Source organism: Girardinichthys multiradiatus, chromosome 3 (genome assembly GCF_021462225.1).
Source record: "Girardinichthys multiradiatus isolate DD_20200921_A chromosome 3, DD_fGirMul_XY1, whole genome shotgun sequence".
Taxonomy (NCBI): Eukaryota; Metazoa; Chordata; class Actinopteri; order Cyprinodontiformes; family Goodeidae; genus Girardinichthys; species Girardinichthys multiradiatus.
The window spans coordinates 7,439,262-7,454,233 of NC_061796.1; the positions used below are offsets into that span (position 1 = coordinate 7,439,262).

At 38.9% G+C, this 14,972-nt stretch overlaps 1 protein-coding gene across 1 annotated transcript; it reads right to left on the minus strand.

Annotated features, from left to right (window-relative positions):
* Positions 1-2,145: 2,145 nt before the first annotated feature.
* Positions 2,146-13,868, minus strand: paqr7b (progestin and adipoQ receptor family member VII, b). Its single transcript, XM_047361880.1, has 2 exons — positions 13,706-13,868; positions 2,146-6,840 (listed from the first exon to the last, which is right to left on the minus strand). Exon 2 carries the CDS (start codon positions 6,825-6,827, stop codon positions 5,769-5,771), a length of 1,059 nt encoding a protein of 352 aa, XP_047217836.1. The 5' UTR covers positions 6,828-6,840; positions 13,706-13,868; the 3' UTR covers positions 2,146-5,768.
* Between the last annotated feature and the right edge of the window lie 1,104 nt (positions 13,869-14,972).

Sequence of the window (14,972 nt, forward strand, 5' to 3'; positions counted from 1 at the left end):
GCATAACCTAAGTAAAGCAAAACAGTTGATTGGATGAGCGTCTCACCATGGGCGTTTCTTCAGCTTTTGGTTGTATCTTTAGTTTAAAGACTGATTGGATAAGCATGTCACCACTTAGGTTTAAAAAGATTATCTACTTTTCAACATATATTTATACACTCACATAATGCAAACTGATACAATTTGAAATATATTTCTGAAACACCAACTTCATCACTAAAGAATAAATTACTGTCATTCTTTTCGCCCCTCTTGCAACTGCCCAAAGTAAGAAAAAGAGGCAAGACGGAACATACAAAGGGAAAACAGGGCCATTAGGTGTTTGTGCAGATGAAATGCCTATTGAAACGCCAACTTACACAACTTGCAGATGCACCCCATTAGATTTTAGTCTAGCTAGACACTGGAGCATTCTCACATATCTAAACCATTGATCTAAACCGTTTCTTTGTAGCTCTGATTGTATGTTCTAGGGTTTTAGGTCATTATCCTGCTGGAACCAACACCTTTTGTAGTCTCTAACAGATTTTACTTCAGGATTACCCTGTAGCTCTAACCATAATCCCATCAACTATATGTATATATATAATGGTCTTCTTTATGTTTATGACTATTCACATTGTACGTAGATTCTCACTAAAGGTATCAAAAGAGTGAATGAACACATACGGAGTTATGTAGCAAACAAATAATTGTAAAAAACCTTTAAATATGTTTTATACTTTAGATTCCTTAAAGTAGCTGCCTTTTGCTGTGATGACTGAAAAACCATTTCAGGTGACCACCTCATGAAGCTCATGGAGAGAATGACAAGAGAAATTTGATACTGAAAAAATTGATTTAGATAAATATTTCTTCCATCTGAAGTTGTAATTTTGTAATTATACTACGCTTACTTGAGTACAATTTTGGCTCCTCTACTCACCTCTGCATGTGTTGTAAAGAATTATGCTTCTAGATGCAATGCTGCCTTTAGAGATCAGATATTTAAAGGTCAATCAGTCAGTCAGTCATTTTCTACCATGTATTCCATAGTGGGTCGCGGGGAAGCTGGTGCCTATCTCCAGCAGTCTATGGGCGAGAGGCGGGGTACACCCTGGACAGGTTGCCAGTCTGTCACAGGACATATTTAAAGGTGCGCCCCTTAAAATTTCTCCAGATTCCTTAAATATTTCAGTAGTAGTACACAATGTATTGATGAAGACGTTTAAACTGCTTTTGTGAATAACTTTTTTGTATCGACTTGCGATTTCAGTGACATGTTTAGAAAACGCAACTTTTTAAGATTTTAATGTTACAATACAATAACCCAGGAACTGATGTAAGATATAGGTTATGCGTTCATCCTGGGCAACTAAAGGTTTATGTAAGACTCACTGTATTTTCCATGTCCAGTTTGCATCACATATTGAAACTTTCAGCTCCCTAAAGCCAACAATTATGGTACAGAAATTCCATAAAATCTGAATATTTGGACTTATAATAATGTTCATACAGAGTTGTGATGCTTTCAAATCAACATGACTCGTCCACACACTGTGCAGTTACACCCGAACTATTCATAGCTTTGGTAGATTTAAGTTTAAAGTAATATTTTCATTTTATCCATTATGTTTCTTCATTATAGAAATAATATTAACATTTTAGAGTTGCCTAGTCAGAGTCCGACTCGAATCTGATAGAGAATCTGTAAAGGGGCTAAAGATTTAGGGTGATGGTAAGGATGCCTTCAAACCTGACAAACTTGGAGCTCATCATCAAAGATAAATTAACAAAAGACCACTGAAGCATGCAAAATGCTGGTCAGCAATTAGAAGGATTTAATGCCAATAAGGATTTTTCCATCGATTATTGTGAAAGGTTTAAATCATTTTCAACATGCTATTTTTAAAAAATGTAAGTAAAGTTTTTTAACTTTTAATATTATAACAGGCATCTCTCAAATAATATCAAGCAATGTCAATTCATATTGGAAACCAAGTTTTTGTTTAAATGAAAATGATCTGAAATCAAAATCTGCCTGGGCTATAAATAACTGTGGGCTTAACTGTGCATTTTTAAGTTTTTTTCATTCATTTTACTAAAGCATTAAGTAGCACCAAATTGATGTCTTGTCAGGTTTATTAGGTAGGAAACAAACAATTCTTTAAGTTACAGTAACACTTTATTTTCTTAAATAGCACAGAATATTAGTACAGTCAGTTACAGATATTGTTAGAGTCAGAAACCATTCTGATCCCTCTGACCTTACTTTTCTGAAAGGAATTAAAGAGAAACTTAAGGTGCCATCTGAGGCTATGTTTACACACAGACAAACAAAGAATACTCCATATTTTATTAAGAATCCCTGTCACGTTTTATTACTATGCAACTCAGATAATCTATGAGATTATCTATGCTGTTATGAGCTCTGTAGCTGTTCCCTCTCCTTTTTAATAATTCACAGAGGACATAAAGGTTAATGCCTAATCACTGCTTTGGTCCTTATGTTACTATACAAGAAGGGCTGGTGAGATGTTTACAGACATCATTTTCCAACTGGAAATCATTTGCCTATAGTGACACCTTTCAGTTAAACATTAGACAGTGTAAAGACATCCTGAATCCCGTTGCCCCCCAGATCACTTCTTCACAGCAACTGAACTTGAATCCAGTCTTTATCCTCCAGGCTTATTTTAACATTACATCATTTCAGAGAACCCACGCAAAACCAGAAGGACCGGGTACAGTTTTCATGCTTGTAAACATAGCCAGCACTGTCAGTTACAGTATGTACAATGTTGATTCAGGCAGTGCATAAAGAGACCGAGTTATAAATGCCACAATTAACATTACGTGACTCACATTTTTGGACTGTTATGCTTACACCTCACCAGTAACAGCATTATAGTCAGGCCATGACAAAAAAATTCAGATCAGTCATCTCTCAGTAGTACCATCATCACTGAAGTAATAACAGATTCATTGGCACATTAAATGCAGTCATGAACAGAGACCGAGGTAATGAATATTGATCATTTCTGACATTTGAGATTTTATGATAAAAATCCAAGTGACATTTACAATAAAGTCATGTGAGACAGTCTCATAAAAAAAAAGTCAACCAAGGACTCTGAGGACAATAAATGTCTTTTTCAGAGTAACAACGCTGTATGAAACAATGTATTAGTACCAATAAAATCTGACAGAAATATGAATGTACTGTAATCCATTACAAAACAAAAACAGTTCTGAATTGTGTGAGATGTAGTAAAAATGAGACGTAGCTCCCTAGAGAGAAATATAACTTATTTACAAGGTAAGAAAAAAGTGCAAGGCTAAGCTTTCATTGACATTCACGCACTAAACATCCACAGTATGTACCAAAGGACATGCGTAGAGGCACATAAAAAAAGACCAAAACAATACAAAAAAATGTCTTTAAAACCTGAACATTCCATTCCATTGTTTCTCGCTGTCACTGTAATTAAAAACATGCACGCAAAGTACTGACATCATGGGATGTGAGGCGAATGCTGACGTTTCAGCCCTTAGGTCGAAAGCAACATGAATTGTATTTGTTACAACGAAAAATACTTCAGTGATCCATCAGTGAACCAATAAAGAGTACCAGACTCATTTTTAAAAGATGTTCGCCAAATAAATATCTCGGCTTATATAAATACAAAATGTGGTTTTCAGACAGATTTCTAAAGTTTCCTCAAATATGCTCACAGTTCTTGCCAGGCATTGTCATAGCCAGGATAAACTAAGTGGATAGTTTTACATTTTTAGCAGAGGTTCTGTAAAGTTATTTGCTGTAAAAGTTCCTGTAACCGTGTTTGAATGTGAACTTTAACCATTCCTTTAACTGCTTTTCTCCAGATATTTTCAAAATATCTGCATAGAACCGAAGGTTTAGTCAAAATAACTTACTCCCAGAGATAGCAGCCCTGGATTCTCAAAATATAAGCATGTGACTTTGACAGGTTGTCATTACACAGAAGTTTATTCCCAACAGCACCTGTTCATCATAATGTGACAGAATAGAAGAATAGAGATGGTTCAGAATGGCATGATCTTTTACTAATTTAAAATTGAATTTTCATTATTGTTTGTACTGATGGTGTCAAACCTTGAATTTGAACCTACTGTATAGTTTGTACAACTTTTTCAAAGTGGTTAAATGTGGACACAGCCTCAGCCAAGAGATAGTTTAGTAAGTGATAGATTATTGACATTTTTGTTATTGAAAATAAGTCTATGTGATGTCTGAATGAAAAAAAAAAAAAATCATATCCATTTATTATTGGCTGTAAAACATGACATAGCTCTAACATTGGACTGCACAATTTATGAAATAATTTCATGCTTTCAATATCAATGTGTACAATATTGCAATCACAAAGGATAGCTTGTATGCAGTATTTGGTAGCTTATTATGCATGCATGAAAATTCTGCATTCCAATAATATTTTTGACCTGCTAGAAAGACATTTACTGCCCTCTATGCCCATACTTGATTTATACATTTAGCTGCTGAGATGCTAAAGCTCACAAGTGGTGGAGACATTGTGAGTAAGAAAATGTACGAAAAGATTTAGAAAAATGCGGGTTAATCATAAAAAACAAAATCATTAATTCTATATTTAGGAACAGCATAGCAATTACAAACGTTTCTGATATTGTGCAGCTCTACTTTCAATTTTTCAGAAGTCCTTCTCTGATTGGTTGATCGGTTCCTCTGGACGACTCCTCCCCCAGGATCATATGTCACTGCTGCTGAGCCTATACTGAACGTCAGATTCAAGAATACTTGCTTGACTGACTCACAGAGGACTGATCCACCTTTTGAGATTCAGTTTCGAAAATCGTTTTTGTTTGCATTTTTATCTGTATCGTTCACTAAGTCGTTCACTAATCACATCATTTAATTCAGGTGTGCTGGAGCAGAGACACGTGTAAACATGAAGAACAGTGGGTCTTGAGAACCAGGATTGAAAACCGCTACACTAAGTTGTGTTTGCCTTTTTCTCTTCTACAATATTATTTTCCTCCATACACACCATGAAGGTTCCTTTAGCTTAAACTTAAAAACAATGCAGGGGAGTTTCCTCGTCTCAGAATTTTAAACCAGTCTCATTGTGAGGCCTTCCATCAGACTAGCCGTTACCCTACCACCACTCTGAAGATTTATTCATTTTTCTACAAACTCTTGCTCATATAGCATCTGTCTACAACATGTAAGGGAATCATTACTTTTAATAACTTTATAGAACCACAGTTTAAAAAGTCAAAACTATTCAATAAAGACAAATATACCTGCTTTGATACTAAAAGGCTGGGTATAAATCTGTAGGAAAAAGATATTAGTTCGAAATTATTAGATTCCAGTCTATAAATTTTGAGTGAACTGTTTGCATAACTTACAATGCTACAATCTGATTAAGGCAGGTAGCTTATACAGAATAAAGTTAAGAGGGCATTTAAAAACACCTTTCAATGTATCTGCTCACCTGGATAAAATAACAGTTGTTGCATGTTAAAGTAAAACAGTTGAGTAGAATTAGCATGGCTACTGACACAATCCAAGTTTCCCCTTTTGTAATTGTAAGTCACAAAATCACATCCTCAGTCACGTTACTTCACTGTAGTTTGGCAAAAGGAATAAGCAGAAGTCACTGTCACAAACCAATATTTCTCATAGACGAAAACATGTTAATTATTTTAAAACCACCACTACAGACTAAGATAATTTAACCTTCCTTGCTTTTGGATTAACTCTATCCTCACTCCTTCTTTTCATAGAGGGAGGCACGCACGCGGTTACGCACATAAAATGCGGTGAGAGCGCAGCAGCAGGTGGTGAAGATGAAGAGCGCCACAGCGTCATGGGCGATGTCTCCGTGGAGGCGCTCGTAGAGCGGTCGGCGCTCTGTAAAGTCAGTCCGCAGTGCTTCAATCTGAATCAGGGTGCACACCACCACCAGCACGTGGAAGATCTGGTGGCCCTGGCCAAAGAAGTCACACTTCCCAGGGAGCAGACTCTCTGGGTGTGGGCAGCAAAAGAAATAGGCGCTGATTAGGAAGAAGATCACATGGTAGACGTGGTATGACACTATTGGGTCAGAGCAGCCCTCCCAGTAGCAGCTGTAGATGCGGTGGACCACGGGGCTGATGTCTAAGCAGTAAGCCAAGGCTGAGGGTACCACTTGGAGGAGCTTGTGGGCAAACTTGGGCAGGTCATGCCTTGCGTATTTGCCGTAGCAGCACCCGAAGCACGTAAGCCAAGCCAAAAATGCAGCAGTGTGCAGGAAGAAGCCCTGCACTGAACTGTGCCACTCCTTCTCTATTGCGTAATAGTAGTGTGCCAGAGCACTCCCGTATTGGTAGACGGACACCCCGACATAGTCGAGGAAGTAGAAGGTGTAGTATGAGAGCTCTGACTTGGAAGAGAGGAGGTGGGCAAGAGCACTAAAGGAGAGGTAGGTAAAGGCTGCCAGAAGAACGATGAAGAGGGGCTGGGCGTGAGGGTCACGCAGAAAATCCACCGTTTCTGAGATCTCCTGGCACTTGACGAGGATGATGAGGGCTGCCAGCAGATGGGTCCACACATTGAGGGTTTCATTGTGCCTCTGGAAGAGGGTGAGGAAGTAGTACCGCCAGCTTTGGTCCGTCTGCCTATAGCCTGTGAGGATGTGGCGCTCGCGGAACACCCTGGGGACATCAGAAATCTTCACAGTGCAGGGCAGGGTGGGAAAGGCTGACTCAAGCAGCTGAGGAATCTGCCGCAGCTGCTGGGCGTTGATGAAAAGCCGACCAATCTGCTCCATCACTACCGTGGCCATCGCAACCAGGAGACTAGAGGGGAAAGAGGAAAGAGGCAATGAAGAGTTGAATCTGACATAGAAAAACTTACTATCTATGGGTGTGTGCTTGACTTAAATAGCATAATAGTAAATTGCATAATTTATTTGGTATTCCTAAGGATGATACATTAAAATGGGTTAAGATTTCTTGTCTAAGTGAAGTCTGTCTCGCAAAGTGCTACCTGGATGCTTTTCTCATTTGAGCTCTTGTTATGGGCTGTTGGTGAGTGCCTTAAGCTATATCAATGTCATTTTGAAGTAGGACAGGAACTAGTCTTTAAGTAATTGGTCAGAAGCGTTTATATAGTTTTCTACTAAAGACCAAACATCAGGCTAGCTGACAACACTTGGCTGTATAAGCAATGAAAAAGCTTCCTCTACCTTTAACCGTTTTTGTGGTAGCATTTTGGAACCTGATTTAAAAAATTGTGAAAGAGTAACAGACAAGAAAAGAACGATTTTCACAATTTTTGCAACTGGCTAATTGTTAGTTGCTAAAGTTGGAATTTGTTTCAGAGCTTCATATTGACACAAAACAAATGGACTTTCCTTTAAATTAAGTCTAGACTGTAGCTGTACACCTCTACTTCAAAACTGAAAATATTGAGACTTCTCAAACCTGAGCCTGAACAGAGATTCTATAAAAAAAACACAGTATGAAATTCATGACACCTTCTTTTGTGAAAACACAAAGGCACACATTTTCAATGTTTTTTGAGTAGAACCACACAAAAATTACAATGTATGGACTAATGATACATACTAAATTATTTGACAATAAGTCTTAAAGCACTGTTTTTGAGAGCTTCACTTTAATGTTACAAACTAAATAAGACCTGAGTATTTTAATTTATTTAATAAACCTTGTGACAATTTTTATAGGAGATGGAATTTACACTAGTAATAGAGGTTCAGAAACACTGAAAACCCAATTGGGGGTATAAAATCATCCCAAATTTTTATTTTTATTCATTTTACATCTCCAGTCTCACTTACTTTATCCACCATCTGTTTTCTGTTCTTTAATCTAACCTACAATAGCCACACAGACTCTCCCAGCTGTTAGCTAACAGATTGTTATGCTACCTGACTAGTTAGCGAGCTCTGCCTTATCTGGCGTTTGGTGTTGCCGTTCCACGCAACGCTCTGCAGTGCTTCTAGCTGTAAACAATATTATATAAATTGCTGCCTGTTGGAAGGGTTACAGCTGTTTTCTCAGCTATGCCACAGTATGGTTGTATAAAAAAAATTCATATTGGAGGAGAAATTACCACCGGCATACCGAATAAGCCGGTATACCGCCCAGTTCTACGATAAGAATTTTAAAATATATACATTTGACTGATGTCATTTTACTACAGTGATGTGGTGTGTCTTGTGGTACTAGGTTGATCTCATGTTGTCTCATTTACATACAACTGTTGCAGGTTAGTGTTAAAGGCTGGTTCTCAGTTTGTTTTTTATGTTCTTATACAATTCGCAGAATTCACCTTACCTCCATTACTAATGGGTGTGTTTGCATTAGATTTGCTTAAATAAGCGCTATCAGTGTACAAATGTCAGCTGGCTGGCTGCGTGGTTGTGCTGTCAGTTTACCACAGATCTGCTGCAAATAACCTGAGTAAAGATAAGAAAGTTGCTTTAGTTAGAGTAGACCATAAAAACTCTGCAGTTACACATGTTTGCTGTGCGTCTGTGTCATTGTACTGGCTTGTTGGAGAAGGCCCAACTGTGATGGGAACAGTTCTCTACTGGAAATACCAGGTATTGGAGCTTTCTCTCAAGAAAAACAATCTGAAATTCTTCTGTCAATATTAAGCCTATTACAAAACAAATCAACAAACTCTATTTGCTTTGAATTTAGTTTTTTAAGACTACAAACTAACTCAATTATTTGATTAAAACAAAACAAAACAATTAAAAGCCCACTGTGTCCTTCTAACAACTGTGATATCTGTGCACGGCAGCACTTAACTCAAATTAAGCCTGATTGCAAAAATGTCCGAACATGTTTTGGTAAAATATCACTAGTGAAAAACAAAAAATAATCGGTTGTTGTATTTTCGCTCATATAATACTGATTATTAAACTCAGATACAAACAGTTTTTATTTTTTGAGGTCAAAACAGATTTCATCTTTGCTTTGCTTTTGTTTTCATTTTTTAAATAATAAAAACATAAAATCGCTGGCCAAGAAAAACAAATATGTTTTGTGGTGAAATATAATAGCTGCGACAGCACCTTTGATGTGTACACAAGAAACGACTCTTCCTACAGTCACAGTTCACAATGGTTGCAGAGTTAGGCTTCTGTTTAAAAAAATTAAACTTTTTTTTTTATATAATTTTAAAAATGGAAATTAAACCAGATTCAATTTTGACTAATCTGTTTTTAACCACAAAATATATATTTTTTCATTTTAATATTGTATTTTAAAACTATAATCAAATAACCAGTTGTTCCTTGTGAATTACTGGTTTCTGATTATAACATTAATTTCAGAAACATGCACAGGCAATCAAATCCTAAGTTTAGAAATGACCAAAGTTTATTCATGTGATTTTTATGTTCCATGTTTCCATGGAAAATTATCATAATTAACGAAAATAAAACTTAAAATGTCAGTCTATTTGTAATTAATCTATATAATGTGTTTCACATAGGAAGTTCCTGAAATAAATAAACTTTTCAATAAAATTAAAAATTTGTTGAGCTGTACCTGTAAAAAGCAATCATTGCACTAATGTAAGCACATGCTAAAATAGATTAAGCAATGACCAACCTTTAATTTAGGTTCAATTATATAGACGGGAAAATCAAACTTTAATTATACCACCAGTGTTACACCTATCGGCACACCTAACAAATCATTTAAAACAATTGTAACTGATGCAGTCCATGATGTTGTTTCTCTGGGCTAGAAACATGAGATGCAACAAAGGACTAGTTCTCATAACCACAGAGAACATGCTGTTAAAGTGAAGATGTAAGACATTTAATTTGTCAGAAAATACCTTCATTGCTACCAACTTGACACTTACTCGTGCTCATAAAATTAAAAATATAGCCTCTGAATGATCAGTAAACTGCACATGAATATATCCATCAACATCAGTTTCATTTCTTAATTTCTGAACTAATGTTTTCATTAAAGGAATATCAACGACACTCTGGTAGCCTCTGCAGTGTTCTATGCTGGGGTCTGCTGGGGGAGTGACTACACAGAGCAGGACAGGAATAGACTGGACAAGCTGGTCAGGAGGGCCAGTGCAGTTGTGGCGTGTCCCCTAGAATCGACAGTGGAGTTGGGGGAGAGGAGGATGTTGTTCAAGCTGATATCCATCATGAATAACGCTTCTCATCCCCTCTACAACACTGTGGGCACACTGAGCAGCTCCTTCAGCAGCAGGCTGTGGCTGATACATGGAAGTTTGCCCAACCGGTTCACATGTGTTTTGTGGACCTGGAGAAAGTGTCCCTCGTGATGCCTTGTGGGGGGTGCTCCAGGAGTATGGAATCGGGGGCCATCCGGAGCAGGAGTTTGGTTCGCATTGCCGGCACTAAGTCGGACCTGTTCCCGGTGCATGTTGGACTCCGGCAGGGCTGTCCTTCGTCACCGGTCCTGTTCATAACTTTTATGGACAGGATTTCTAGACGCAGCCAAGGGCCGGAGGGGGTCTGGTTTGGGGACCAGAGGATTTCATCTCTTCTTTTTGCAGATGACGTGGTCCTGATGGCCCCCTCTAGCCAAGACCTACAGCATGCGCTGTGGCGGTTCGCAGCCGAGTGTGAAGCGGCTGGGATGAAGATCAGCTCCTCCAAGTCCGAGGCCATGGTACTCGACCGGAAAAGGGTGGCTTGTCCTCTTCAGGTTGGAGGGGAGTTCCAGACAAACGGATCGGTGCGGCTGCCACAGTAATGGGGACACTGTGCCGGTCCGTTGTGGTGAAGAGAGAGCTGAGCCGAAAAGCCAAGCTCTCAATTTACTGGTCGGTCTACCTTCCTACCCTCACCTATGGCCATGAACTTTGGGTCATGACCGAAAGAACGAGATCCAAGCGGCTGAAATGAGCTTCCTCTGTAGAGTGGCCAGGCACTCCCTTAGAGATAGGGTGAGGAGCTCGGCCATCCGGGAGGGGCTCGGAGTAGAGCCACTGCTCCTCCACATCGAGAGGAGCCAGTTGAGGTGGCTCGGGCATCTATACCGGATGCCTCCTGGACGCCTTCCTTGGGAGGTGTTCCAGGCACGTCCCACCGGGAGGAGGCCCAGCGGACGGCCCAGGACACGCTGGAGGGACTATGTCTCTCGGCTGGCCTGGGAATGCCTTGGGCTCCCCCTGGAGGAACTGGAGGAGGTGTCTGGAGAGAGGGACGTCTGGGCGTCTCTGCTGAGTCTGCTGCCCCCGCGACCCGGTCCTGGATAAGCGGAAGACGACGAGTACAAGTACATGTACAATACTGCCAATAAATATAAGTTTCACCTCATTTATTTATCTCTGCTTTCTATGTATATAGTCTACATATTAGTTGTAACATTTATTTTAGATATAGCATTTTTTGTTGATTGTTTGCTTGCACTGTTTGCACTATTTGCTTTTATTAATAATTTTCTTTAAATGGTCTTCCTAAATGTTCACCATTTACTCTGTCTTGCTGCGGTGACAATTCCATTCCCCCTTTGGGAAATGAATAAAGTCTTATCTGAAGGGAAGAAAACCAGTACTCTTAACGCCGTTACTCACTGCAATCAATGAAGAAAAAGCAAAGAAATTGTACCTATTTTTATGTTGCGTTGGATTATTGTAACCCATAACTTGTTTCCATGTACAGTAACAAGGAGGATGGTAAGGGAGGTAAAAAAAAAATCTCTGATGTGAAACAAGGGATGATTGACTGGTAACTGCCCACTGTTAAGTATGTTGGAAGATATGTCATAATGTGGGCACACTTCTCTTCTAAGGGCACCCATTTAGAGTGCATCCCATCATAAACGAAAAGGACAATATCAGAACAACAAATCTAGTGGTTTTGGCCAGAACACTGAAAATGAGTCAGCAATAGGTCTCTCAACAGGAAAATGATCCAGAAGACATCACCAGATTAAAACAGAAATGGTTCACCAAACACAAAATCATCTTTTTAAATGGGCAGAAAACCTGTGGCCTGAACTGAAGAGATAAGAGCATTTGACAACCTGGGACTCTAGACAACCTGGAGAGATTGTGCAAAAAAGAATGGTCAAACATCTTTCTTTCTGTATGCTCCAACCATGTGAAAAGTTTCAGAAGAAAACTAAGTTTGGTTCTGTGTGCAAAAATGGCATGTACAAGTTGTTAACAGCGGTGACTGTATTTTACTCTGGGGAATTTATTCCCCACTTTATAAATGCACTGAAATTAAAAGTTTCTAAAATTTTTATTGTGAAGATGAATTTGTATTAAGGTTTTTTTCCCTATATTTTTACTATTGGCACCAATAAATGTAAAGGGTGCTGAAAAACACACGTGAAAAAGTTGCTTGACTTTGAAAGCCTTTACAATCCATCAGTCAAAATGTGATGATTATTTGCCTTGAATATTAAGTTACTGCCACACTCTCTTATCTTGTCATGCCTGTTGATATTCTATGGACCTTTAAACCATTGTTATCTTTCAATTTTGTATGGTTATTTACCAGAATTAATAATTATTTAAACAGGAATTGAAAGTTTGAGACAGTGCACAACCAATTATTTTCCAGTATAAAACACATAAGGAAAAACCAATAACATAGTTATTGGTTTTTCAAAACATTTGTCATGTTCTCCTCACAGTGCATTTTATGCAAGATCAGTGGTGATGCAACAGTTCCAACCTCCATTTCCTGTTTAAATAATCATCAGCTTCTGTGTAAATATCTGTCCAATGTAAACAATACAAATGTTCATAAAATATCGTTTGCATATTCCATGCAGATGTTTTGGGGACTGGAGTTGTTTTCAGAGAGCGCACTTGGTCATTGCTCCTGTCTGAGTGTTAGCTTTAGCCTCCAGGTCCAACTAATCTGCATTTAAACTAAAGGAAGATGCTTAGAGAACTTATTTAGTACAGGAAAGATATAAACTGATTATAAGCTTTTCAGAGAAACTCACTTCAAAAATTCTGAACTGCCCTTAAAAAAAAATCCCAAAAAGTGATTAAGAAAAAAAAGACTTTTTTGTCAAAATCATGACAAAATTATGAATGTGGGACATATGGGTTTGAGAGGGCTGAATGCTCACATTTATGGGAACATATCTAATCAGGATCCTTGGATGGTTTAGGAGCTCCCGTACTTCCGTTCCTTGCGCTGTGGGGAGGGCAGGGAGCTGAGGCAGATCAGTGGGATGAACATGTGCCGAGGATGAGGAGGAGAGGCGTGAGAGATGAATGGAGCATTACGTAACATAGCTCCATCCCAGGTCCACGCCCTTCGGCGACCAACGAGCCCTGACATCCTTTGAAATATTTATAGATAAAGATGAAAAACAATGTCGAGTAACAAATTAGACGGGTTTATGTGGGTCTGTGCGAACTGAAACCAGGCCTAAATGGGCCTGTTGCTGCTGGGAGCTGTCAGAAAAGCTGATCTGCACCTGATCGGCTGGGCAGTTTTTAATTTAGAGACATTTAAATTAAACGTGCAATTATGTCTAAGATGAACGCTCGGCTACATGTTATCTCCGATCAAGTGAAACCTTCACTGCGCTTAACCAATACCAAGAAATCCGCTGAACAGCGGAAAAAAAACGCGCTTCTCTCCCGTCGTGCCATCTACTATGCAGCGGCGAGATGCCTTCAACGTTAAAGATTAGCTGATCGCTTACAGAAAGCACCTACCTGTTCGGGGCAGAATCAGAACCAAGTGTCAGATATACCCGTCGATGAAATAATTAGAGCCGTGAACAGCATAGATATCATTGTTTGATGAGCCGGACTGGCAGAAGACAACCGTCACCAGAGCAGCAGCAGCTGCAGCTCGGCTGCAGGAGGAAACCGACGCTCTCCGACGGATAACCTTTCTGACCAATCAGCATGTACGCTGCTCCTCCTTTTTGGATTAGAAATCATCATGTCAACCAATCACGTCTTCCGTGTGCGCTTATAGGACAAGCCACTGTTAACAGAAACTGACATACAGCCTTTCTGTCACATAAGCGCCTAATGGGTGGTGATAGTAGGCTAAAGAGCTGCCAGCGTATAGATCATAATCAGCGAATCTGTTATCGTTTAGTTTACTAAATTATTTATAAATAAAATGTTTAGGTCTTACAGTCAACTTTATATACATTATTAGAATCTTGTTTTTTAAAACTGCTTTCACAAATATGTGTAGGTTATAGTTTTCTTATGATGGCATAAACATTCAGACGTTTTCATACCCTTGAACTTTACACATGTCATTGTTCCTGTTTCCACGTGCAGACATCTCACCTGCAGCCATGGCGATTGGTCTCTGGCTGTTACCTGGAAAACAACTCCCACAACCACAATGGTTAAATGTATATCATTTAACCTTTTAAATCGTAAATCTTTAAAGAGAATTTTATTCAGTTGCTGAACAAAGTTCAAGCAATCATTATCAAGGTGTTTTTAGTGGACCTCTACCGACAGTTCGGGGCAGGGGCGGACTGGCATACGAGACTACCTGGGATTTCCTTGGTGGGTTAGTGGGCCGGTGGTTCAGCCCGTGTAGGAGCACGCCCTTGCACGACAGCCGCAAATTAAAGAAATAAATTCTACTAAAGATGTAGGCTACTAAAGCAGCTACAAAAGAAATACATACTTATATATACACTGCTCAAAAAAATAAATGGAACACTCAAATAACACATTCTAGATCTGAATGAAAAAAATATTCTCATTGAATACTTTGTTCTGTACAAAGTTGAATGTGCTGACAACAAAATCAGACAAAAATCATCAATGGAAATCAAATTTATTAACCAATGGAGGCCTGGATTTAAAGTCACACACAAAATTAAAGTGGAAAAACAGACTACAGGCTGATCCAACTTTGATGTAATGTCCTTAAAACAAGTTAAAATGAGGCTCAGTATTGTGTGTGGCCTCCACGGTCCTGTATGACCTCCCTACAATGCCTGGG